Genomic DNA, 27414 nt, shown 5'->3' with positions numbered 1-27414 from the left:
AATGGGTCAGTCCGGTGGCCAAGCCCTTGCAGGAAGGTCAGAACTGTGTCTGTGCCATCCGTCCGCATTTTACAGAGGGCTCGCCTGCCAAGTGGAGCTTTGGTCGTCTTTCTAACACAATCTGGTGCCAGGCCTCCCTGTGTCACATGACTGAGCAGCCTCCCCTCCCCTCCCCTCCCCTCCAAACACCTGGCACGGCCTGGTCCTCCCACCGAGCAGAAAGAATATCTCCCCTGATGGTTTTCCCTACAGGGACTTCACAGACCATTTACTGTAGGCAGGGTTCGGATCAAAAGGCAACGCAGGTGGTAAACGCCGGCGTTTCTTTTTTCATTGAACTGCATGGCTGTTACCCCTTTTATAAACTCCTCTGCATTGCTGAGACCATTTCGTTCAATATTTTGTTGTTTTTTAAAAAAAATTTTTAGCAAGGCTACAGCGAGCAGCTCTTTGAGGCTCTATTGTAGCAGCAGTGGTTCTTTGAACTAAACACCATCACGCTAACATGCTCGCAATTACAGTGCTAACATCCCGATGTTTACTAGATATGATATTTATCATATTCAACATGTTAGTATAGTGTTGTTGCAGCAGTAGCACATCTGTACAGTTGTATTTTGTCATAAAAAAAATTGTTTGAGCTAATTGAAAAATGTGACCAGATTGAAGTGCAGAATGACAGGTTGTTATGAGAATTACTTAAATTGAGACATCAATGTGTGTGCTAAATACCGTGGCAATCCAGCTGATAGCTGTTGAGATATTTTATTCAGAGCTTCCAATGACAACCTCGTAGTTTGTAGCAAAAGTTAGAAGATTATGGAAAGCTGCGTTTCCACTGTTGGCTCTACTCTTCTCGATTCTTCTCATTTTTGCTACCAAGTTCTATTCTGGATTTTGTTTTCCACGTCAGATAGTAACCCCCTCAATGCCATGTGGTTACTACAGCGGTGCCGGATAAAGCTTAATCCGTGACTTCATCCTCAGCGCGATGCACACATGGATCCCAGAGGAACGTCTGCAACTCCTCAACTGATCCCGGCGTGATTTTAAGAGCCGCCGCTAAAAAAAAAAAAAAAAAAAACTGCACCTGCTCTTGTAGCTCGGCTCGTTAACAATGGCGGGTTTGCACTAGGTGTCCTGCGTGCAGCGACTGTTACAGTTCTCCTCGATCCAACAGCGGTCTGCAGTGTTTTCTCAACGTCATCTTTTCAAAACCTCGACGGAGATGATGCTGAAAGTAGTAGCAGGTATTATCCGCAGCGGAAAACCAAAACACGGGAGTAGAATACGGTTGAGGTAGGCCGTTACCAGCGGTAGTAAAGCGGTGAAAAGTCGGTAGGATACATCCTCCAGGGGGCCATGAATGTCTGTTTAAAATTTTATGGCAGTCCGTACCGTAGTCGTTGAGAATTTCTAGCCTTTCACCAAAGTGGTTAAACGACAAAGCAAGCAGACCGACATCGGCGTCCCCAGAGCCTCGAGCACGGCCAAAAAAGAACCTCGTCCTGTCTCCTCAAAGTGAATTTGGTGCTTATGATTGAATCATTTCAAGTAACACTGCATCGCCACTGTCAAGTTTGATTGATTTATTGTACAGGAAGCAGATAAAGGGACACGTAGTCCTGTATCATCTGGCGTATCTAATCACTGATGTGTGGTCAGCCTGTCATTCATTGTTCCTCTCATGGACGGAAAAGAAAAAAAAAGGGTGTGCGGAGCGACCGACTGCTTTTGTGTAATTCACAACCGTCTCCATCTACACCCGAGCCGTGTCATCATCTGTGCATCGGAGAGAGATGCAAGGCTCGCTGCGTTGCCGGCGTGACTTGCTTGGCAGGCGGCTAACATACATCTGAGACATAAAAGAGCTCCCGGTTTGAGACGCTGAATACATAAACTCGGGGCTTTATTTAGAAAGAGAGAAACAACGCGGGGAGGAACATGCGAGTCTGTGTGGGAGGCTGGAAGACCGAACGAACTAGCAGAGCAGTAATCACGGCAGATAGATCTCTAGAAATAACTCTGGAATAAAAAAGATATTGGCCGCATAAAGCACAAGTTACCCCCAGTTAGCCCTCCGGAAGGGGTGACACATTTCATCTGGTCGCCAGGGGTAACACAATCAGCTTGACATTGGCTCTGACTGAGGCTTGGAAATCACTGTACTGTTTGTGTGTGTGTGTGTGGAGAACCTCTTGCTCCCCTTTGCTAAATAGAGGATAAGTGGTTGGTGAGGTTTTGTGTGTCTACTACACAGGAATCCCTCCTCCCCAATCTCTCACTCCGGCTACCCAGGGGAGTGGTAGACTGCAGGGCGAGTGTCAGTTGATTGACTCTGATACATGCGCTGCATATTTCATGCCCTCCAGTCTGTCTGCGTGAAACACGGAGAGAGGGGAGACACGCAGACAGAGAGAGACACGGGGAAAAGACGGAGAGACAGCCGGAGACAACAACGGAGTGAGAATGATATCAGATGTGGACCTTTACGGGAGCGGATGCATGCCGTGTCTCTTCGCAGCGATGTGTCGTTTGGGGCTGTTTCTCTCCGTTACTTACTCCTCCGTGACCCGCCGTGGCATCAGTGAAAGTCTGCTGCGCTCAGCAGTCAGCACGTTTGTAACACAGCAGCTCTGAGACAGTACAGCTGACAACCAGCAGCAGGTCGCTTTAGTCCCAGCAAGCATTAGAGGCTGAGGATATGCTCAGTGTACCTCAGTGGCCCTCCGGGGAGTTCCCACTTAGCAGCAGGCCGGGCACTTCGTTTATTTGTGTTTTGACGCACAAAGTTGATCCACACTCAATTAGGTGTGATTATGAGGTTTAGTTTGCCAAGTGCTCCTGTTGGTCTGACATTGATTCGTCATTTTTATTTTCAAAACACTGACTTTTCGCCGTGCTGTGCTTTCACAGACCTGCAACTAATGATTATTTTTCATCTTTTTCTGTCTTTTTGTTTGATCGTTTTGTCTCAGAAATGTCTGAGAATTTGGCAGAAATTCTCTGGCCCGGCTGCGCCACAGTTTCAGTTTTCTTCGCTGTGAATACAGTCTGGTCCCGCTGCTGTATTTGCGTTTCCCCCAGCGACTGCAAAGGGCGGACCAATCAGCGAACAGTGTCGGTGGTGAAGCGTGTTTGTCCCGCCCCCTCCTTCACGGTTATTGGACGGCTGGTAACAAGCACAGCGTTAACAGTTTTCAACTCTCAGTGACCGGATGAAAATGCCGTACATTCATCGGTCAGGGCAGAATAAACACTCAGCACCTCGTCAAGCTGCTGCCGTTCATTAAAAACAATTAAAAAAAATATGCTGTGCTCGAGGAAAAATGTTCGGTGGTTGCAGCGGTGGCAGAGTGCCGGCTTTGGCACGTGCTGATTGGTTAAATTAACCCGAGGTCTGCGCCCAGTAGGATGGAGGGACTGGAGCGTAACCAGACCCGTATACTCACCGAATGAAATTGGGTCTGGTTCATAACCAGGCTAGAAATTTCCATGTCCATTTTCCAGAAACGTAGGTCATATCTTCATCGCTTGTTTTGTCTAACCCAGCCTGGCTCTGTCCGACTCTTCCTCACACCTTCGGGCTTTGCTGTGATTGTAGTCTGGAAACCCTTTAGTCACTCTAAAGGGCTAATCAGCACAATGATGTTGAAGTAGAGCGGTCGAGATTTGGTGCACAACATACAATGTATGGTAGACAATGTTGATTGGTTAAAGCTCCTCCAGTAGTTTCAAAATCTAGCCCAAGTCAATAACAAGAAATGAGCCCTAATGGAGCCGACCAGACCCACGTATTCACACGGTCACACCGGGCCGTCTAACTTTAAAACCCAAAGATGCTGATGATGCTAAACTGCAAAAAGATGCAAATCCTCACGTTTACATGCTGGAGCCATTAAATCTTTGTTGTTTTTTTAACAAAAAAACAACAAAAAAAAAGAACAAATCCAATAATCAATGGTCGAAGAAGCGCCGTGCGCAAACCAAGCTGTATATGTCAGTTCTGGCCCATCACACGTGTTCCTTAAGCCAATAATGTGTTTTGTTTCTGTGTCCAGACGAGGATGACGAAGGTGAGCGCAACAATGTTCCCCTCGCGCCCCTCGACAGCTTCTTCTCCGACGACGACTCTGTCAAACAGCAGAAGAAGAAGAAGCCCAAAAAGATGAAAGAGGGGAAAATGCCCAAAGTTAAGAAGAGGAAAAAAGAGGTAAGGTGCATTTCACGTTCGACACCATCTGCCGTGACTTCGGACGCAACAGCTTGGCAGACATTTTGGCTCGAGCTGTATCCCGCGTTCTCTATTTCTCAACCCATCACTCTTTTGATGTCTCCGCAATTGGATCAAAGGTGTGTTTTGGCAGCTGCACTGCCTCTGTAATCTAAATGAGAGGCACTGGACTGTCTCGGGCTTAGGGGAGGTTGGCAGCAGTGCCACCGCTCCTGCCAGTGTAAGCTGTGGGCACCGAGCGTGAGTTTAGAGTGTGGATTTGTGCCCGTGGTGCCGGTGGTGATGGCAGGGACGCTAGGTCAGAGGCACAGCGTTGGTGCCAAGATAGCAGTGGGAGAGCTATGACAGAGCGGGTTTGACGGCTGAGCTTCTCGAGCCTTTCGTCGCCAACATTTAGACAACAGGTCTGAGGCTTGATTTTCCCTCAGCATTATATATGTGCATAATATATGTTGTTATTTCAGCTTTTAAAGTTAGCCTGACAATTTCAGTATAATACTAACTGATAAACATTAATAGAGAAGACTGGCAAACTGATGTACGTAATGTTACTTACTGTATGTAAACCAAAGGTACCTGCTTTTCACGCCCAGCCGAGGCAGAACGTGACATTGACACGTTATCGTTGAGTGGACTGAACGCTTTTGCGTGACGTTCGGTCACAACTTTCTCACTTTCTTTTCAAGCCATTGGAAATTATTTTCAGTCAACTTCAATAATGAATTATTAGAAATAATTTATAAAAACCTGTTATGGTAAATCAATAATTCTGAAGCTCTAAGTCTAGAAATTAATGTTGGGCCTTCTTTGATGAATTAAAAAAAAGATGAAGCAAGTGTGTTCTTAGAGGAGGATTTTCTACAACCTGGCAACCCAAAACTTATTTTATTAACAGCTTCAAAATGGTCTGTGATACACTGATAAATACCTGATTAACACTTTTTAAGGGTTGACAATGCTGTATCCATCATAAGGTAATGTCACTGGTCAATACATACGATTCTCTTTTGCTGCAGGAAAATCTTTTCTTTTCTTAAAAACGTGCCCAACCCAGAAGCCATAAGCAATATTTTTCTTTACTCAGTAATTACAGGAATCTGCTGTATCCCCAGTGCTTCTCCCTGCCTGTGTTGGCGATGGCTTTAGCAGTGTCAGAGACATGGCCAGGATGTTCCCCTCTGCTGGCTGGAGATGCCAGCAGTGCTGTGAGGAGCTTGGCTGGCCAGGCTGCCACCCGGCCCTCTGGCTGCTTGTGGTAAACACTGAGCTCTGGGTCTCGCTGAGCTAATGAGGGGGGGGACTCCCTGTGACACTCTTCACTCCCTCATACACACACTCGCCTCTGTGTTTCTCCTTTTTCTTCCCTCTCACATGCATCACCTCACTTTGCCCTGGTTGTGATACCGCAGCGTGTCTGTCTGCCTTTCTTTTCTTTTTCTTTCTTTCTTTCTTTCTTTCTTTCTTTCTTTCTTTCTTTCTTTCTTTCTTTCTTTCTTTCTTTCTTTCTTTCTTTCTTTCTTTCTTTCTTTCTTTCCTTTATCCCTCCTTCCCTCCTTCCTTTCCTTCCTTCCTTCCTCCTTTCTCCCTTCCCTCCCTTCCTGTCAGCTCTTTCTCTAACTCTCTCTCCTTCCTTTCTTTCTTTCTTTCTTTCTTTCTTTCTTTCTTTCTTTCTTTCTTTCTTTCTTTCTTTCTTTCTTTCTTTCTTTCCTTCCTTCCTTCCTTCCTTCCTTCCTTCCTTCCCTCCCTTCCTGTCAGCTCTTTCTCTCTCTCCCTCCTTCCTTCCCTTCTTCCTTACTCCCTCCCTCCCTCCCTCCCTCCTTTCTCCCTTCCCTCCCTTCCTGTCAGCTCTTTCTCTCTCTCCCTCCTTCCTTCCCTTCTTCCTTACTCCCTCCCTCCCTCCCTTCCTCCATCCCTCCTTCCTTCCTTCCTTCCTTCCTTCCTTCCTTCCCTCCTTTCTCCCTTCCCTCCCTTCCTGTCAGCTCTTTCTCTCTCTCCCTCCTTCCTTCCCTTCTTCCTTACTCCCTCCCTCCCTCCCTCCCTCCCTCCCTCCTTTCTCCCTTCCCTCCCTTCCTGTCAGCTCTTTCTCTCTCTCCCTCCTTCCTTCCCTTCTTCCTTACTCCCTCCCTCCCTCCCTTCCTCCATCCCTCCTTCCTTCCTTCCTTCCTTCCTTCCTTTCCTCCCTCCCTTCTTCCTCCCTCCCTCCCTCCCTCCCTCCCTCCTTCCTTCCCTCCATCCCTCCTTCCTTCCTTCCTTTCCTCCCTCCCTTCTTCCATCCTCCCTCCTTCCCGCCCTATCAGCTCTCTCCCTCTTACCCTCCCGCTGAGGAAGCGCTGCTGCTGTAATTCACTTCCAATCACTCCCCAAAGGTCTGTGTCAGACAGAGGCCAAAAGTCAATTGGGGTCAGAGACTGTCAGCGGCACATCCTAGTCTGAGGTCGCAGCTACTGACGGGAGGATTGGTAGCCGGGGAGAGATGTGTTATATTTGCCTTCCCTCTCATATCTGCAGTTAAACAAAGAAACTCTGAGGACATAGACGGATGTTCTGTGTCCTTTTTGACAAAATATCCGTGAAAGCGAATCTTGAGTTTATAGAAAGCCGTTAATTTTATTAGTGAAAGAAGCAGCTGCAATAAAACCTCCATGAATCTGCTCTTGGCTTTAACATCTCGCTGAAATACAGTCGGTATGAGATGAGCCTCAGTCTTGTTTTTATAACTTCAATATCCTCTCCGGGATTGTGAGTCAACAAAGAGCTGTTGCTGATTTCGGCAAAAAAAAAAGGAGAAGCCATTGTTTTGGAAGCTTTACAGCAGCATATATATTTTTTTTCTTGCTAAACTAGGTTTTATTGAATATCCACGTCTTTCCTCGTTTGATATTTTCAGTGGCATTCGCTGCAATCTCCCTGAGGCAGAAACCATTATGGGGAAGCATCTAATTTGATTACGTTATCATCACTTATCTGATTTTCCTCCCTCTGAGAGGAGAGACTCCCTCTTTGTTACTGTTCTGGTGTGTCCTCTTTGATTCTATGACGTCTGTTTAACATTGAACTCCGGGCCACTGAGCGCTTGTTGCACACTTCCACCTTGTCCTTGCAGTTGCTCTCAATCATGGTTCTGCTTCTTTGCTTTTTCCCTCCTCCATCTTCGTCTCCACCCCCCCACCCCCCATCCCCCATCCACAATCTTCCATTTACTCTCTCTCTCTCTCTCTCTCTCTCTCTCTCTCTCTCTCTCTCTCTCTATCTATCTATCTATATATTTATCTCTCTCTCTCTCTCTCCCTCTCCCTTTCTTCTTATGCATAAATGAGATTTGTCTAGACGGGTGCTGGAGCACCAGCTCTGCAACCACAGGCCTCTGCATAACAAGCTCGTTATGCAAACGTGTCTGATTGGATGGCGCCGTTCCATTGGCTGCCACTGTGATAGAGTGTGTATATGTGTGTGTGTGTGTGTGTGTGTGTGTGTGTAGGGGGGAGGAGAGAGTGAGTGTGGTGTGTGTGTGGGGGGGGAGGGAGGGGGGAGGTAATGGCAGGATAGAAAGAAAGAGTGAGGGAGGAAAAAAGAAAGAAGAAGTTATGAGATAGAGTGAGAGAGAAAATAATGGGGTGGATGGTGGGGGTGAGCGAGGGGAGCTATGAGATGTGAAGGAGAGAAAGCGAGAGGAGGAGGAAGAGGAGGAGGAGGAGGAGTGTGTGTGTGTGTGTGTGTGGGTGGGTGGGTGTGGGGGGGAGGTGGAGGGGTATTGAGAAAGAGAGAGAAAACTAGGAAGAGAGAGAGAGAGAGAGAGAGCCAGACACTGCTCAAATTTGGTCGCCATAGCAACACAGCCAGGCTGCTGGTAGGGTTGGCGGGCGCTGCGGCAACGTGAGCCTTTCCACTGCGCTACAGAGCAAAACGCCTGCAAGTCTCTCCACGGAGCCACACAGGCCTGCTGAGCAACAGGCAGCGAGCGGAGCACAAAGCCACCGAGCACTAATTTCTCTCCGCTGCATGTGCACATGCACATGTCCGCTGGCAGGCGCGCAAATTCCACACATACATGAAAACATGTGAAAAAGAAACATTAAAACACAGACCAGCAGCAATACAACACACACACACACACACACACACACACACACACACACACACACACACAAATGCAATTTATGCACATTAAAGCAGGCGCATACATACAGTTAAACTATTTATAAGCAGGGAGAGGATTTTTTTTTTTTGAAACCTAATGCACAGATGCAAATTTATATGCACACTCGCACACACCTACTACACACAAAAAGCACAAGTAATTAGGTGAGAGGTGCATGAGGAGAGAAAACAGCACACACTCTTCCCTCTCCCACCTCTCTTCCTCACACACACACACACACACACACACACACACACACACACACACACACACACACACACACACACACACACACACACACACACCACTGTGAGCAACCACCAGTGAGTTTGTTCATATGCAACTCTCCCGATCACACAAACAACACCTGTTAACTGTTAAATCCATGTAGCCTTCCAGATGTCTCATATTAAACAGGCAGGATGCAGCTCGGTCTGCAGATCAGCTCGGAGCCGTGATTGGCTGCACCGCCCGAGGTGTTTCAGCTCCCTGGTCTTAGTTTATTATCAAAGCACGTTTAAAAAAGGTGAGCATGTATCCTCATCAACTCTCTGCTAACTGTGGTCTCTTAATAATTCACACCTCTCGTCGTAGGCAGAGGAATTATCATATTAGTAAAAGCAGTGACACTTTGGAATGATGTAATTTAATTTATGCAAATGCCATCAAGTAGAAGCTTTTATCCAAAGTGCTTTATATACACTGGCAGCATATGTTTTTTAGTGTGGGTGGCCTCTGTGGGAGCTCTAATCCCTCACCCTGGCAAAATTTATGCCATGCTTATTTGCACTATTAACTTTCATATTTTAATTATTCCCCTCTTTTTTTTATGTCTTGATATGAAATTGGTTCTCAAGAGGTAGAGATAGATTTCCTTTGTCTTGATATTAGTCGAATTCAGACCTGGACTAGTTTTGACCCAGGAGTCTGGCTTTGAATCTCAATTTAGTCAGAAACTGTCACGGCCCGAGGTGGAGAGCTGAAGCAAGATTCAAAGCCAGATTTTACTTGTTTATATTTATAAAAATAGCTGCTTGGCAGGAGCTCAACACTACTTCAAAGAAATGTGAACACGGCTAAGGTGAAGTTTTCATTCAGCAAAAATATAGTTGTAGAGTTGAAGATGTCAGTTACACACATTTTAATCTTTGTGTCCTTGTCATGAATGCGTCAGGGAGGAATCCCGGCCCGAGTGGACAGCGACCTGGAGGAGACGTCGGAGGTGGAGGAGGAACTGGAGCGCCCAGAGATCGGCTCTGAGAGCGAGACCAGCACCTACGGTCCCACCAAGAAGAAGAAGAAGAAACCCAAGGAGAAGAAAGAGAAAAAGCCCCGGAAGAAGAAGAGAGATGAGGAAGAGGATGACGATGACGATGACGACGGCAGCATGAAAGTAAGTCTGGGTTCATGATGCCGAACTCATATTTTATATTCTCTATTCTCTTGTGTGAAGGTACAAGACCCCAAAAAGTTCATAAATTTCAATATAATTTTAAATGATGATAAATATATATGATAATTTATTAATGATGATAAATTTGATTTTTAAAAGGACAATTTACTGTACTTATTTACTGATTCTCAGTACCATGAAAGGTCTCTTTAATATGAAGGTGTCATGTGTGTATCAGTACATTCAAAATCTTGATGTGTGAAAAAACATTCTGGGACAAAAAGAAAATTAAAACCTTAAATAATATAACATCTCCATGGATTATAACCCTTCTGCCTGAGGCAATGTTGAAGTCCAACAGTAAAACAACCCCATGAAAGTTTATGTTCAAGTTTATTGCAAAGGTCTGACAATCAAAAATGCTCCATTTACCTTGTTGTTTAGGTGGTTCATCACTTAAAGAGGGTAAGATATGTGATAAAGGATTAAAATGTTAATATTTCATTCACTACACGTCATTAAATTGACATGTGTCACGTGTACAACCTCAGGAACCCAAATCGTCCGGCCAGTTGATGCACGAATGGGGTCTGGAGGACGTTCAGTATGGCTTCACCGAAGACGACTACAAAACCATCACCAACTACAAGGCTTTCAGCCAGTTCCTCAGGCAAGCATCTGATTTTGTATCGGGATGAACTTCCTCCGTTAAACGTCTTTGTTCCGTTTCAGTTTTCTCTGAATTGTCAAAGTCCCTCACCGAGAGTCTTCCGGCGAAACTCCACAGTGAGACAAGAGTGCGGTGTGACGTGCAAACACTGCTCTTTTTTGTTTGAGCTAGAAAGCTCGGCTGTTGGTATAAAGAGTCTGTCTCACCTGGGGCTGTCTGGCTCGGCTAAGCCTCTGCTCTGACAAAGTGGAGCATGAGCTCCTGCAGTGCCCCCTGTGTGTAGTCAGCTGCTCGCTGGATGCCTGTGACAGCCGAGAGGCTCTGGGACTCGGCGCTCTGACCCACTATCTTTCACAGGCCAGCGTGCCAAACCTCAAGCTGTTGCCTGACAAATCACAAACATGACATACACACAGCTAAGCAGGGAAACAAAACTTAAGGGGCAGTGGAGTGTCAGAAAATCAAGACATTTCCCTGCAGTGCTGAGGGAAGTAGAATTTATATTAACGGGAACCGAGTGTGACATAATAAAGCTGCCCGTGTTGTCTCCTCCCCCGGTGGTTTCTCTCAGGCCGCTCATTGCCAAGAAGAACCCGAAGATTCCCATGTCAAAGATGATGACAGTGTTGGGGGCCAAGTGGCGAGAGTTCAGCGCCAACAACCCGTTCAAAGGCGCATCTGCCACCGCTGTGGCCGCCGCTGTGGCTGCTGCCGTGGAAACGGTTACCGTGGCCCAGCCGACGTCTGTCTGCAGCAGCCAGCTGAGCTCTCCGCTCGGGCCAATCAAAAAAGCCAAAACCAAAGAGGGAAAAGGTAGAGAGTCGGGACAGAACACATATTTTCTTCAGAAATAGTAGTGAGAATAACACTCGGTTAACACGCCGGGATCTGTGTGTCGCAGGACCAGGAGTGAGGAAGAGAAGCAAGTCTGTGAAAGAAGTGAAGAAGAAACCCAAGCCGAAGAAGACCAAATCAAAGTCGGGCCAAAGTGGGAAGAAGAAGAAAGCATCCTCGGTATGTCTTGTCATTTTGCAGAGCTGTTTTTCCCTCAGCTCATTCATCCTCTCTCATGTCTCCACTCTATATTTTCGATGACATCAAAGTGTCCAGACTGTTTACGGCGCCTCACAGTGAGAGCTGGTTTATTTTAATTCTCTGTGTTGCTCTGAGCTCTTTAGTTTTTGTGTTTGCTTTTCCAGAGCGAGGAGGACTTCCTGGAGGAGTCCGACTTTGATGACATCAGCATCCACAGTGCCTCTGTGCTTTCTGATACCTCGGGGGCCGCCACCAAGAAAAAGGCGCGACGTGGGCGTAAAAAAAGGAAAAGTATGTTTACTGTCTACTCTTGCCATGCTCTGTGGTGTTTTTTTTCTTCCCTCCAAAATCCCACTGAAATCCCTCAGACTGTTTGATTATGGGTAACGAGGAAATTAAAATGTATTTATTTTGGGAATGCTTTCTGCAGCTGATGCCCCCACGCTCACCGAGTCCCGTTCACATTTAGAGGCCACTTACGCTGTTGCTAAATGAACATTCAGGTGACTTTCCGTATGTGGGAATATCCATCCGTCCGTCCGATTATTATCTCGACCTGCTTTATCCTGAAAAGGGTCACTGAGGGGGCTGAAGTGTAACCCTACGCGGGAACAGATTTAGACTTTTAGATTTAGATTTTAGACTTTATTAATCCCACAGTGGGGAAATTTGGTTGACACAACAGCATAGAAACACAAAAAGGTGCACACAATAACAAAAAACAATTTACAAATACATATACATTAAATAAGACAGGTAAAAAAACAATTAATTTAGAAAAATTAAAAATGAAACAGCCCATGTTTAATTACTCCTTCACCTTCTGCAGAGGAGGACGGTGACGGCTATGAGACGGACCACCAGGACTACTGTGAGGTTTGCCAGCAGGGTGGAGAGATCATCCTGTGTGACACCTGTCCCAGGGCCTACCACCTGGTCTGTCTGGACCCCGAGCTGGAGAAGGCCCCCGAGGGGAAGTGGAGCTGCCCACACTGTGTAAGTTCATCAGTTTGATGAGTTTTTATTAATTTTTGTCATGTTTTGACTGCTTAAGTGGTCATTTAGGGGACTTTTCTTTGGTAAAATCCTGAATGAGAAGTAGTCTTGTGCTATACTATGAAACAGCGCAGCCGGTACACTAAGTAGGCTGAATCTGTACGAGTTATATAAACTTCTATTACCGTCATTTGAAACTGTAGAAAAATATACCTGTATGTAACTGTTCTCTTATCAGTATGCTGCCTGTGTTGTGTACATAACGTCACTCAAGGCAGAGCTTAAAATTAGTCTACTATGATTTTCACAGATCTGTAGCGTATGATTGATAAATAAGTCAAGACAAGAGAAATTTGGCTCAGTCTCGCTCCTCCAGCATGTTCTGTGGCTGACAAACACTGTAAACATAATCAGTAAATGTCACATACAGAAAACTGAAAGTAAATTGAAGCAACGAAGCGAGTTTTCCTCCCTAACGTGCTCTTGTGTTCCTCAGGAGAAGGAGGGAATCCAGTGGGAGGCCAAGGATGAGGAGGAGGAGGAGGAGGAGGCCCCGGGCGAGGAAGAGGACGACCACATGGAGTTCTGCAGAGTGTGTAAGGACGGAGGGGAGCTTCTGTGTTGTGACACCTGCCCGTCGTCCTACCACATCCACTGCCTCAACCCGCCTCTTCCCGAGATACCGAACGGCGAGTGGTTGTGTCCTCGCTGCATGGTGAGCTCATCTGATGATATCTGATGTTATTTATTAATGACGTTTAGCACTATGACTATCCAGTTAAAGGTGCGACTAATGTTAACGTTCAGTGATTTAAAACAAACATATAATTTCAACTTTATCTATCGTAGCTGCATCCCAGAGAAACATCATCCTATTTCCATACGCTGGAGTGAAACACGTGGATTTATTTGACTCTACCTGCTCCAATATTTCTACTGAACTACAAACACTACATCAACATACATCTTTTTGTTACTTTAGAAAGTCTTAATTATTATTTTTTTTTCTTCTTTTTTAATTAACACTTTTGCAAAGCAGATATAAATGTGCTTCATTTAGCTCCTGAGTGTCAATCTGAAGAATACTGCTGTAGTTTTTTGTTTGAAAATTGAGCTAAGGACAAAATGTTTAGAGGAAAGACAATGGTTTATTTCATTATGGGACACAGAAGTAAGTTTCAATATTTTTGTGCTTTTATGTCATTTGGTGTGTTTTCTGCAAATGAAACTACAATTTGGGGCTAAACTTGACGAATTTACATCATATTGATGTTAATTATTGTGTGCTGTCTCTGATATGTAAATCAGAAAAAATAAATATTATTTCGAGCTGATTTGTGAGGTGCTGAGAGATTCAATTTAACCACAAGGTACACGTAGATCTCCTGATTTTGTACAGTTCGGTTTTGAACTTACAGCAAAGTCATTTCAAGCAGTTTGAGGCGTCCCACTGGCCTGTTTATGTTGTAGTTATTCTGTATTTGAATGAAAGTCAATGCTTGTATGAAGGTTTATAATCTGCATGCTCTGAAACACTCATTATTTCCATATCTAGATATTTTATGCAGCCCCTCTTGTTTTTTTTCTCAGTGCCCTCCTCTCAAAGGTAAAGTACAAAGAATTCTGCACTGGACGTGGGGAGAGCCGCCGCTGCCGGCTGAACCGCCTGCAGGTCCTGACGGTAAGCCAACTGATCCGCTGACCAACCCCCCGCTGAAGGGCCACCCAGAGAGGGAGTTCTTTGTAAAGTGGGCCGGACTATCGTACTGGCACTGCTCCTGGGTCAGCGAACTGCAGGTGAGATGCCAGAAGTGGGTCCGATCTCCAATTAACACTTCTGCTCTCTTTGGCCAGAGGAACCATGTGTCCTCTCTGTCAAATGTGGACTGAGCTGAGAGACTATTTCACTGGGCAATCTTTTGCTGTTTAACATGAAGCATGTCTTCACATTGTTTCACATGTCAAACCATCTAACCTGTAATTAGCCAGCAGTTCAGAACACTCAAACCTAGCGGACATCTAATTTAGTGATGAAAGAACAAGAGTTTTTTATTTTTCACACTCGGCCATCGAGTTTCTTGAGAGACGTGAAAGCTTTCTTTCTTTTTTTTTTTTGTAGCCACCTTCTCACAAACGTTTTGTACTTCATTAAATTAGTGTAAATGCAGCAGATGGATAATACGTTGCATTTTTGTGTTAAAAATGCGGTGGTGTTGGAGTGAAACTAACCAGAATACGCCGCTGTCGTGCAGTTGGAGCTGTACCACACGGTTATGTATCGCAACTACCAGCGTAAGAACGACATGGACGAGCCTCCGCCGTACGACTATGGCTCCGGAGAGGAGGAGCTCAACAGCGAGAAGAGGAAGAGCAAAGACCCCCATTATGCTGTGATGGAGGAGCGCTTCTACCGCTATGGCATCAAACCAGAGTGGATGGTGATCCACCGGATAGTCAACCACAGGTGGCTGCTCACAGTTACACAAACTCTCACATCACGGATTTCTGTAAAATGCCAGATATTTTACAAACCTGAAATTCTCCACGTGAAGCTGCTGCTGCAAAATTTATGGTCATCTTGTTTTTTTTTACTTCCTCTCCCTTATTAATAAATAGATTAAGATTAGTCTTTACAGCGCAGCACATTCAATAAGATCTGACAGGTTTTGTCTTTAAAATCACAATAAATACAGATAATTATGAATAATCTATTTTTTCATTTCGAAATGATGCTCTGTATTTTTTTTTTTTTTTACTTTTCAGTTTTTTTTCTGCAGCCTGGTCTCTTGGCATATGTGCAGCCAATGTTTTTGTTTACATTTTTGTAGAATTCGTAAAATTCTAAGCATACCTGAATCCACTTTAAATGCTAATAAAAACAAGATATGTCTTTGACGTGATTTAGCATGTGATGGTGTCATTAACAAATGTAAAGGAATTTAAAGATAAGTCTGAAGAAATGTAAAAAAAAAATAAATACAACTCCTTCTTTGATCATATCATTGTGATTGTGGATCACAATGATATGCCTCTAAAACCCCAAGCTCTCTGTTTTTGTTTGCTCTCCTCTGTAGTTTCGATAAGGACGGTGACGTGCACTACCTGATCAAGTGGAGAGACCTGCCCTACGACCAGTGCACCTGGGAGGTGGATGACTTTGACGTCCCCGAGTACGACAGTCACAAAGCTTCTTACTGGGACCACAGGTTGGTTAACAGCATTTTCTACCTCATTTCCAAAGATGATCCCTCAGTCCCTCACACACACACAAAAAAAAAAATCAACAAAGTCATATGCCCTCATCTGCTCATGTTTCCCTCCAGCTCTGCCTTTTTATTATTATTTTTTTTAATCTGTGATGTTCTGTTTCGACTCGTTTCTCATTATATGATATTGTTGCTGCAAATCTTTCTTTGTCAGAGAGCAAATTTTAGGGGAGGATCAACGCCCCCTTGTGGTGAGGAAAGGAAAGAAACTCAAAGACGACCATCCAAAGAGGGAGGTCCCTCCTGATGCTCCCATCATTGATGTAAGTTATGATATTCAGACACACTGAGGTCACACAAGTCCAATGAGACACATGTTTCTTATTAGGAAATCCAAGGCTGCACTGTTATTGGCTGCTTGCTGCAGGAGTTTTCTCTGGTAAATATCTCAAAAAGTAACACTGTAGCTGTACATAATAATAATAAACTTTATTTAAATAGCACCTTTCGTACAAGAAATGCAGCTCAGAGTGCTTTACAGCATGAAAATAACATAAGCGTTCCACATACAGACAGATTTAAAGAAACATAAAAACATTTTAAAATGTAATTTGAGGTAAGAAAAATAAATAAAATGCATAGAACAGATACAATTAAACACAAGACAATATTAATAAAACCAAATGAAAGCAAGGCAAGTGCAAAAGAGCCTTAGGTGTAGTTAGTGAAAGGCTAAGCTAAAGTCAAGTCAACTCTATTTATATGGCACTTTTCTTCAAATTTTCAATACAAGATGCTTCACAATAAAATAAGAATACAACAATTTTTTAGGACAGATCAAATAAATAAAACCAAAAGATAATATAAAATAAAGAGAACATAAAGAGACATGAGCTAAGCTAGGCTAAAGCCACAATTTATCGCATTTCAACACAAGCAATGTGCTCATATTGTAAACCTAATATTAACACTGGGCTAAATGCAGACTATATGTATGTAACAGCTGCTGGATACTTCCGTGTTTTCACTTCACCAGCCGACCATCAAGTTTGAGCACCAGCCGTGGTACATCAACGCCACCGGGGGGACGCTGCACCCGTACCAGCTGGAAGGCCTGAACTGGCTGAGGTTCTCCTGGGCTCAGGGCACCGACACCATCCTGGCCGATGAAATGGGCCTGGGCAAGACGGTGCAGACGATAGTGTTTCTCTACTCTCTGTATAAGGAGGTAAGGACTTAAAGATTGCCCTCCCCCCCTTTTTTTTTTTTTTTTTTTTTTTTTTGTAATGCCCGTATTGCATAACGTTTCGGTTCGCTGAGTGCAATGTAAAAGTCTCACGCTTCGTAATACCAGTCCTTGTAATATAAATGGTAATGTGGACCGAGATTAAATCACGTCGCACAATGAGGAAAGTAAATGATAGAACCAGTCGTATTTCCTCTCCCTGTCAGGGTCACTCGAAGGGGCCTTTCTTGGTGAGTGCCCCCCTCTCCACCATCATCAACTGGGAGAGAGAGTTTGAGATGTGGGCTCCGGATTTCTACGTGTTGACGTACACCGGGGACAAAGACAGCAGGGCGATCATCAGGGAGAACGAGTTCACCTTCGAAGACAACGCAGTGAAATCAGGACGCAAGGTGTTCCGTATGAAGGTGCTGTAACTCGTGCTCGTCCAGATACTTTGATTTAGTTTGTTTGAACTTGTTGTTTGAACAATGAGCTCTTACTTTATTTCCAAGGCGTACTTTAGCAAACACGCATTCTGTTGTGCCAAATCATGTTCTTCCACCGTATGATCCTTTCCCGTCCTTTCCATCACAAAGTGCTTTTTAAATGGCCTTTTTTTCCCCCCCTTTTAATTTGTTTTTAATCGTGTTTTTAATTTATTCTCAAATTTATAAAATTTTTCTGGTATACAGCTGTCTTATTATTGGCCTGTCAATCATCCGTAAAGCACTTTGAACTGCACCAAAATGTACGAAAAGTGCTATTTAAATAAAGTTTGATTGATTGATCGATCTAAACTGGTTCTTCCATCCGTCCCCTCGCAGAAAGACACGCCCATCAAGTTCCACGTGCTGCTGACGTCGTATGAGCTGATCACGATAGATCAAGCCATCCTGGGCTCCATCACCTGGGCCTGTCTGGTGGTGGACGAAGCCCACAGACTGAAGAACAACCAATCAAAGGTAAAACTGCATTTGTTTGGCACTGCCAGCAGAGAGATGTGTCCTTTCGCCTCGTTGCAGAAGCATTCATCTAGAAGATTTAAAGATTCTGATTTAACACGATAATTTTGGTGCGAGGAAGCTTTTGTGTTATACAGCGTGCGTGCCCTTTTTCTGTCTTTGTCACGGCACATCTTTTCATCATCCTTGCACGACGTGTCCTGTCCAGTTTTTCAGAATTCTCAACGGGTATAAGATCTACTACAAGCTGCTGCTCACTGGGACTCCTCTTCAGAACAACCTGGAGGAGCTGTTCCACCTGCTTAACTTCCTCACCCCAGAGCGCTTCAAGTAAGTCTCCCTGCCTCTTTTCTGTCACTCTCGTTCCTCTGCTTTCTCTTTTAGAAATATGTGTTTATATGTGTTTATCGCTTTTAAGAACAAGCAGGAATATTAACAGGCAGAAAAAGAGAGAAAAACACAAACAAACACAAAACTTTCAGCCCACGGTCCCAGATCTTATGAAACACTCTGTCTTTACTATAAAATCTCAGTCTCTCCGGATGTGCTCGCTACTTATCCCGACTACAGTTCATTCATGAGACCAATTTCTACATTTGCAGGATTAACTTTTTGAAGGCACCGTTTCAAACAAGACAGACATTTCCTAAAGCTTCCCAAAAGCCTCCAAAAATCTATGAAAGATGCTTTTTTTTGAAATGCGTAAAGTTTATTTGTTGAAGTCTTGCTGTGTCCCTACTTTTATGTCTTTCTCCATCTTCCCTGTAGCCGTTAGCTGCCGCATCATACAGGACCCTCCTTAGACAGACAGATTGTTTGTTGTTTGAGTTAAATATGCATTCAATCAAGAAATTTGCCTTTCTGAAATGTAGCTTAATTTCGTTGTTTAATTCTTCACCTGACCTGTAATCTGTGCAGCAACCTGGAAGGCTTTCTGGAGGAGTTTGCCGATATCTCTAAAGAGGACCAGATCAAGAAACTGCACGACCTGCTCGGACCTCACATGCTCAGGAGGCTGAAAGCTGACGTCTTCAAGAACATGCCTGCAAAGACGGAGCTGATCGTCAGAGTGGAGCTCAGTCCAATGCAGAAGTAAGAAAATAGAAAAATGTATTTGAAGTAGGGATTTACCACCGAATATTACTACTTCTGTGTGATTGATCTGAACTTTGAATGCAAATAAATAAACGAAAACTATTAAAATTGCCGTTGTTTACAAAAGAAAAGCGTCTTCGGCTACTTTACGTTAGCAGAATTTGACTATTACATTCACTAGTATGATCAAAATGATTTCTTCAAGAGTGGAAGTGACTGATTTTGATTTTAATTCTCATGACTCTGACATCTGACGCGCAGGAAATATTACAAGTTTATCTTGACGCGAAATTTCGAGGCTCTGAACTCCAAAGGTGGAGGGAACCAAGTGTCCCTGCTCAACATCATGATGGACCTGAAGAAGTGCTGCAACCACCCCTACCTGTTCCCTGTGGCTGCTGTGGTAAGGCAACAATCAAACCTCCGTCTACTCCATTCCTTTCAATACAGAGCGTGTCGACATGAATTACATGTTTTTGGCTTTAAAAGCACGATTTCTCCAGTTGATGCCTGGAATTGATTTTTGTCTTGAAGGAGGCTCCTGTTTTACCCAACGGCTCTTATGACGGCAACTTACTGGTGAAGTCCTCAGGAAAACTGACGCTGCTTCAGAAAATGCTGAAGAAACTCAAAGACGAAGGACACAGAGTTTTGATTTTCTCCCAGGTGACGGTCAAATAAATATCGCGTCTCGGCTGGCAACCAAAGCTTTCGTTGATTGAAGACCTTGAATCCATATTTGATCAATTCCAGTTGCATCATTGTATCAAAGATCCTTTTTAATTCCGATTTGTTTGACTTTCATACATTTTCTTCACAGATGACAAAGATGTTGGATCTGCTTGAGGATTTTCTGGAGTTTGAAGGTTATAAATATGAACGCATTGACGGAGGAATTACTGGAGGCCTACGACAGGAGGCCATTGACCGCTTCAATGGTGAGTGTTTTTTTTTTAGAGTGTGTGAGTTTATGCGGTTGCACGATTTCCTTAACCCAGCTTTCACGCACACACTTCTTCACACACAAAAACGACTCTCCGCTTTGTTTTGTGTCACAGCGCCGGGCGCGCAGCAGTTCTGCTTCTTGCTGTCAACACGAGCCGGAGGCCTCGGCATCAACTTGGCCAGCGCCGACACCGTCATCATCTACGACTCTGACTGGAATCCCCACAACGACATCCAAGTACTGACTTCTCACAGAAGATGTGATGCTTTTGTTGCAATTGTTGATTTAAATTCTGCTTTTACCCAGCAGAGCAGAGCTATCTCTTTAACTTCAGCTCCTCACTGCTGTGTTATTCCCTGTAAATGCCCCTTTTCCTTTCTCTCCATCTTTCTATTCTCTCAGGCTTTCAGCAGAGCCCACCGCATAGGCCAGAACAGGAAGGTGATGATCTATCGTTTTGTGACTCGGGGCTCAGTGGAGGAGAGAATCACCCAAGTGGCGAAGAGGAAAATGATGCTGACCCATCTGGTGGTGCGACCGGGCCTGGGCTCCAAAACCGGCTCCATGTCCAAACAAGAACTGGATGACATCCTCAAATTTGGCACCGAGGAGCTTTTCAAAGATGAAATGGAGGCAGCACGTGCAATGGGTATTTCTATTCCCCAAACCTTTATCACAGCTACATTTTAAATTCTTTTGTTTTATGATTCCACAATCAATCCAGAAAAAGTTTTAGAAAAGTGCCAAACCTCGACAAAAAAAATTTGACCTGTAAGTTCCCACTTTCACCATTAGCTTCAAATACAGAAAGGATGTTTGCTTTTGCTTTTGCTGCAACTGTGAAAGTATACGCTTTGAAAAGCATTCCCTTGTTTGTGCCAGACAGAAGTCATGCAGATCCAAAGAAATCTGCGAATCACAAAGTAAAAGTCAGCGCCTCAATCTCACAAAGAGCATTGAAGGGGTTGAAACACAAGTGTATCTACAGTATATGTATGAGGGTTAGGTTAGGTTAGGTTAGGTATTTACTTTATTAATCCCAGAGGGGAAATTTTTTCGCTACAGCAGCATACAGAAGCAATAAGATAATAGAATAATAGAAAAGCAATAAAATAGCAGTAAATAGCAGTTGACTAGTTATTCAAAAAGTTATTCAAAAAATAAGTTAAAAAAAAAGTTATTCAAAAGTTCTCTTTGTATGTTCAAAACCTTTTCATATAGGCCAAAGCCTACATACAGTTCTTTTTGTCTGCTCAAAGTGTCTCCTATGCATTATTGAATCAGAGGTTTTCCCATCAATAGGTGACAACAAAGATGGTGAAGAGGGCAATGTGATTCACTACGACGATGATGCCATCTCAAAGCTGCTGGACCGCAGCCAGGACGCCACCGAAGACACAGAGATCCAGAACATGAACGAGTACCTGAGCTCCTTCAAGGTGGCTCAGTATGTGGTGAAAGAGGAAGATGGAGAGGTGAGAAAGAAGCTGTGCTCTTCATCCAGAAACACACAAATGAAAAAGAGATCACCAGCACAGTTTAGTTATTTGACTCGACAGGCTGGCTTCCTTAAAATAAGCTAGTTTTTAAGATAATTCGTGGTGGTGTTGCTTACAAGTTGTGGCATAAACCAGTCTTTTGATGAGGTGCTTCTTCACACTTGCACATGTTGAGCATGTGATACGGTACTCTGGCGTGGCCTTTGACATTGTAAAGAAAAGATGTCATTGCAGCGATAAAAGAATAAACATTTGGAAACTAAAACGTTTTCCAACTGTTGAGTGATGTAGGTCAGGAGATGCTTTCAATATGTTTATCTGAGTTCACAGGAAGAAAAAAAAAGACCCAAACTCACGAACCCAAGGTTTTTCACAAACACAAACTTTCCAGATGTATACAAAACACGCGACTGAAAGGGAGCCAGCTGAGTCGGAGTCAGAAAGTAGGGCCCAAAAACACAAATAAGAGCAGGAACAGAGACGTGAGGAGCCAAAAACATGGAACTGACAAAACGATAACAAAAGAAGGGAACACAGACTAAATACACGAGGGAGAGGAGAACAACGAGGAACAGGTGAAACTAATTAAGGCAGAGCAGACTCCTGCTGTGTTCAAATGGAACTCTTGAGTTCATGGTTACAACATGGGAAATCGTGTGAACCATATGCTTTGCGTTCAAGAGGATAAATCATAAAAACACTGTTGCTTGGCAACGGCAATGTGGATAGCGTCTTGAAGTCACAGAGGCTAACAATTTAGAAAGCTAACAAGGGCATAATATAATGCAGGAAATGGAAATGCACAGAAAGAAAAGACGAGGCCATTGGAAAGATCAACATTTTCCTCAGGCGTAGGCTGTCATCTAAGTTATGAAGACAAGATTTTAGTTTTCGTGTATATTATAATATGTGTACCGTAGTGGGGGGGGGGGGGTTTGTATGTTTCAGTAATTAGATCAGTATCTTCCTTCATATTACATCTATATTTCTGACCGGCTTTAAATATGTGTTTGTGTGTTCCATGTTCAGGAGGAGGTGGAGCGGGAGATCATCAAGCAAGAGGAGAACGTGGACCCAGACTACTGGGAAAAACTCCTCCGCCACCACTACGAGCAGCAGCAGGAGGATCTGGCCCGAAACCTGGGCAAAGGCAAACGCATCCGGAAGCAGGTCAACTACAACGATACGACGCAGGAGGACCAAGGTAGGCTCCGCCAGCACACATCAGGACCCACACGGCTGGCTTCACCGTTTTGTCGTACGCCTCAACCGCGACACAATTTCTTAATTGTTAATACTTTAAGAGTGTCGTACGGAAAATGTTTCTGGCCAGCATGATGTAAAACTGCAGCCATGTTTTCTTTATTGCCACTCTAGTTTGAAATGTTACTGTTAGATTTGCCATCCCCCGCCCAAATTTAGATATGAGCAGAAATACACAAGAGCGTCCTGGAAGAAGAATACAGAGTAGTCGAGGTTTCTGGCTTCTTCACCGCCGGCTTACCAGCTGGCTTGTTCATAGGTGGCACGCAAGCCAGAAGCATATTTTTTTTTAAGAAAGAAGAAAGACATTACAGTCCAAATAAGCTCCTCTGTTGGAGAGTGTTCGAGGTTTATTGTATTGAGTCTACTTCTTGTCGTCTTAAATGATTTTCCAGCAGCTACAAGGTGCATTACTGCCTCCAACAGTTGATACTAAATGTCTGAATTGGCACTACGGGAGCTGTTTCCTGTATGAAAACACACTTTAATTTAACCGATCACAGCTAAACCAACCAACTTAAAGATTGAGACTTTATTTTTTCTACTTGAAGTATTTCTCTTGTTATAGACGTATGTTTGTCTGTGGCCTCTTCTCTGCCACTATTACAGTATTATTTGTATGGTGATTATTTGACTGACATAACCAGAAACATCTTGTATACTGTAGATATTTTTCTGCATTTAGTGTATGTCAATATTGTACAAACCGTCATCTCTGCGGTCTTTAATTCACATCAGCAACTCTTGTAGCCATGACAACACTGTGGTTGACTTTGTATTTAGCTTATATAAGTGACAGAAGCCTGAGGTTTTATGAGCGAGGCAGCATCGAGACATTATTTTAACACGGGAAAAATGTAGGTGTCTCCTCTCACATTGTAATTCTTAACAAGAGCTGTTGACCTCTATTAAATATGCCACTCAGTGTGTTACACAGGGCTGACGCTCACTTGTATGTCATGCATTTAATGTTTTCTCAATGGGCTTTAAAGCACCTGTTGTTTTTTTTTTTTAACAGTTCAGCGGCTTCCGTGTCTCCCGCGGTTGTCCTGCAGTTGAACTTTTTAAGGGTGTGTAAAGATTCCAGAGTACACTCGAATTTTAAGTGATCGTCTGCCACAGTTGTCACCTCTCGCCTCATCTACCAGAGGACGCGAGTGGTACGGTGTGTGTGTGTGTATGCCCCCAAGTGTAGTGGTCTGTAGTAATCTGCAGTGCCATAGCGCCCTCAGGTGGCCACCAACAGAAGCGAACGCAATGTACTGTTTCTCTTTGATGTGTGGCTCAGAGTGGCAGGATGATCTTTCAGACAATCAGTCGGAGTACTCTGTGGGGTCCGAAGACGAGGATGAAGACTTCGAGGAGAGGCCTGAAGGTAGGCAGCAAAGAAAAAGAAAAAAACATCCTCATTGAACTTCTTTGCTCTTTATGTATACAGTACAACACACTCAGTGAAGACGCTCACTGTTGATCAAGGTCGTACCTAAATGTGCCCAGCCTTCCAACGACAGACCTGCTTTTGTTCCTCAAAGGCGGACGCAGACACTCTCGTCGGCAGCTCAAGAACGAGAAGGACAAACCTCTGCCGCCCTTACTGGCTCGAGTCGGAGGCAGTATTGAGGTATGAAATCCAGGACATTTAGAAAAATCTACTTTACAGGGTGGCATCTTAAAGTGGGCTTCAAATAACTGTCAGAGCGAGTCACTCTATAATTGTCCGTCTCTAAATTGTGCTTCAAAGGTGGAAGTATTTTGTTAAGAGGCCATCATTGATCAATATGTCTGCAAACATCACCCCTCTGCAGCTCATTCTGTGTTCTGGTTCTCCGATCAGCCGAACAGGACAACGAAGTTACAGAGTTAGCATCAATAAATTGTCACATTACTATTATGATTACAAAACACATCACCGCAAGCATAATGTGCAGCGTGCCGCATTAACGCCACGTAGCTCAGTACATTTGAACGCAGCGAGACATACATGACTGATAGGATAACTCAAGACAGGCGTGTGGAAACTGAATGATGGCAGGAAGTAAAAGGAAAAAGGACCTTTCCAAAATAAAACGGGAAGTTCAATGTCACAGCGTCTTTCTGAGGCTGTCTAGATTGTGTCTTCTCATCTTCTCATTATCATCATCATCACCAGGTCCTGGGGTTCAACGCGCGCCAGAGAAAAGCCTTCCTCAACGCCATCATGCGCTGGGGGATGCCACCTCAGGATGCTTTCAACTCTCACTGGCTGGTTCGGGACCTGAGAGGGAAGAGCGAGCGTGAGTTCAGGTGATGCCCTGTTGTCTTTTATTCTCAAACTGTGGAGCACAGAGTGTTGTTATCTGATAAATATCGAAAATCCTGTTTTTACACAGTGTCGATTCGAGTCAAGAGGGACCTGCCGATGCTAATAGGCAGCTCTGGGCCACTTCATGAACTTTATTTTTTACACGTACTGCTTGTTCGCCCGGGGCAAAACTCCACTACGCTCATATCAAGTTTAAAAAAAGTTGGCCTTGCCAGTTTCAGGGTTCCCACTTGTCAAAATGGACCCGACAAGGCATAAATACATATTATACAGGATGCATGTAGCCTCGAGTTGTGTTTGTTATTTGAAAAGTAACGCACTCCAATAGCACTTCTACAATTACTACAGATATTGTAGTCACTAGTATAACTAGTGCTAATATTACAAATACAGCTACTAGTACTACAACTGGTGCTCTGACCAACTACCACTGCTACTATTTCTGCTACGGTTCTTCCTGTTGCTTCTATGACTGCTATCAGTGCTACAACCACAAGTCGATAAATTATTTGGATTCTCCTTCATTTATTTACTTGTTAAGGTGGAAAATTATTCTTTTTGGTATCGATTTTACTTCCCATCATCTGAATTATATTTTAAAAGCCTTTGCCACAAAATCAGGAATAAAATACAGAAATACTGACTAACACATAAATCTAATATTTTGTTGGGTCAAAAGAAGATAAATTCAAATATGCAGTATGAGCTTATAAAATACCCACGATTTGAATGTTTTTAATTGTGGAATAGAAACTCCCAGACCACTACTGCCTTTCCTCTGAACAGTCCACATGCTGACTGCTACTGCCAGTATTAACCCTGCTCCTAATACTAGAGCTGCTTTCCCTACGAGTGCTACTTCTGTTCCTGCTTTTATTAATATGACCACCTCCTATTTTGTAAATCTAGTGTTGATAACCTGAGAGTGATTTCTCTTATGTTTACTGTAAAATGTCTTTGTTCATCAGGGCCTACGTGTCTCTGTTTATGAGACATCTGTGCGAGCCGGGGGCAGACGGAGCCGAGACCTTTGCTGACGGAGTCCCCCGCGAGGGACTGTCTCGTCAGCACGTTCTCACCAGGATCGGAGTCATGTCCCTTGTCAGGAAAAAGGTACCGGTTATCCAACCAGACATCTTCAACACAAAGCACCGGGTCTCGTGAAAAAGTAGGTCAGCCTGTCGAGACAGAAGCAGAGAGGGGAGAGAAGAGAGCTCTGGGTAGAAATCTGCTCCTATTTACACATCATACGTTACAAACTACAGATTTAGATGTTTAGGTTTATGTGTTATGTTCTGCATAACTACGAGCTCTTTTCAGACGAGTACAGGTAATTTAATAAATCATGTTGCACCATTAAACTTCAGAAACATCCTCAGTGCGGTCGAATAAAAAATAATCTACTTTATAAGTAAGAAGTAAATCTGTAGCTTTAATTTCCAAATATTAAAGTTTTAGGGGCCATTCATATTTTACACTTGACTGCTAATTTTCAAGTTTCATTAATATATGTATAGTAAAACTATAATTTTTTTCAGAATTTCTTTTATTTATCTAAAATGAGTATGCTAACTAATCAAATATTGATTTATTTAAATTATCATTATATATGTTGACCATATTAGAAATTAGTTATATCTAATACTCTGCATGCTATAAAGTTGTGGTTCAGTTATCTTTAGTGTAAATGTACTAACCCCTCTTTTGCTATTTATTATTATTTTTAACCTGTATTTGTAATATTTTAAATAGAAAATCCGTGCTGACAGAAGTTAGTAAGTAGCTACATGTGGTATAATACAGATCTTCTGTCTTATGTTTTATAATGAGACTGATGTTTTTTAATTCATGTTTTTTGTATGAGGCCTCTGGCAAATAAATGTAAAAATTCAAAACCAAGTTGAGATTGTAACTAGGCTACGTTTGAACTTGAGAAGAGTCGGTGCATCCGGCTGCAGACAAAACTGAACCCGTGTTGCCGCTTGTACTTTGCTCTGGAGTTCTTCTTAATCCTCTATTTGAAGAAAGTAGGCCATCCCGTGGAAGTGGAGGATTTTCATCTTATTACAGATGGATGTCTTTTTGCTCGTAGGTGCAAGAGTTTGAGCATGTCAACGGGAAGCTGAGCTCTCCAGATCTGATTCCCATCGGACTGGAGCTGAAGAAGCTGACGGAGAGCGTGTCTTCTGACCCCAATACCCCCGTGCCGGCCAGCCCCGTCGCTACACAGCCCGGCACCCCCGTCCCACCAGGTCAGAGCAAAAGCCTCTGCGCGGGGCGTGTTTTCTCTAAATGTAAAAGGTTCAAGCTCCAGAGAAAAAGGTTTTGACAATAGCAATGAGTTGTTGTTGTTTTCTGGATTGTAGAGAAGTCTGAGTCTTTCTTGGGTACCGCTGAGGACAAGGAGACCACAGAGCACGATAGCAAGAAGCTGTCAGAGCAGGAAG

General features: G+C 43.7%; 1 protein-coding gene across 3 annotated transcripts in view; it reads left to right on the top strand.

Moving 5' to 3' along the window:
- The window catches only part of chd5 (chromodomain helicase DNA binding protein 5), a 40880-nt gene that overhangs the window by 4636 nt on the left and 8830 nt on the right, over positions 1-27414 (top strand). For 2 of the 3 annotated variants that reach the window (XM_069149725.1, XM_069149739.1), the window contains exons 2-31: positions 4062-4213; positions 9547-9765; positions 10317-10435; positions 11007-11248; positions 11337-11449; positions 11635-11761; positions 12300-12466; positions 12963-13181; positions 14057-14263; positions 14719-14930; positions 15541-15672; positions 15887-15995; positions 16709-16900; positions 17125-17325; positions 17725-17862; positions 18071-18192; positions 18781-18954; positions 19219-19360; positions 19492-19623; positions 19778-19895; positions 20016-20140; positions 20306-20552; positions 21206-21378; positions 22432-22606; positions 23954-24040; positions 24198-24286; positions 24815-24948; positions 25936-26080; positions 27060-27219; positions 27334-27413. In XM_069149725.1, coding sequence (XP_069005826.1) covers positions 4062-4213; positions 9547-9765; positions 10317-10435; positions 11007-11248; positions 11337-11449; positions 11635-11761; positions 12300-12466; positions 12963-13181; positions 14057-14263; positions 14719-14930; positions 15541-15672; positions 15887-15995; positions 16709-16900; positions 17125-17325; positions 17725-17862; positions 18071-18192; positions 18781-18954; positions 19219-19360; positions 19492-19623; positions 19778-19895; positions 20016-20140; positions 20306-20552; positions 21206-21378; positions 22432-22606; positions 23954-24040; positions 24198-24286; positions 24815-24948; positions 25936-26080; positions 27060-27219; positions 27334-27413 — 4652 coding nt within the window. The remainder of the gene's footprint in view (positions 1-4061; positions 4214-9546; positions 9766-10316; positions 10436-11006; positions 11249-11336; positions 11450-11634; positions 11762-12299; positions 12467-12962; positions 13182-14056; positions 14264-14718; positions 14931-15540; positions 15673-15886; positions 15996-16708; positions 16901-17124; positions 17326-17724; positions 17863-18070; positions 18193-18780; positions 18955-19218; positions 19361-19491; positions 19624-19777; positions 19896-20015; positions 20141-20305; positions 20553-21205; positions 21379-22431; positions 22607-23953; positions 24041-24197; positions 24287-24814; positions 24949-25935; positions 26081-27059; positions 27220-27333; position 27414) is intronic. The other variant, XM_069149732.1, reaches the window with a different exon arrangement.

Source organism: Embiotoca jacksoni, unplaced genomic scaffold, assembly GCF_022577435.1.
Source record: "Embiotoca jacksoni isolate LCO1_2020_lvr unplaced genomic scaffold, fEmbJac1.0.p SCAF_1, whole genome shotgun sequence".
NCBI classification, from domain to species: domain Eukaryota; kingdom Metazoa; phylum Chordata; class Actinopteri; family Embiotocidae; genus Embiotoca; species Embiotoca jacksoni.
Note: the sequence above shows the minus strand (reverse complement) of the source record. Positions and strands in the feature narration are given on the sequence as shown.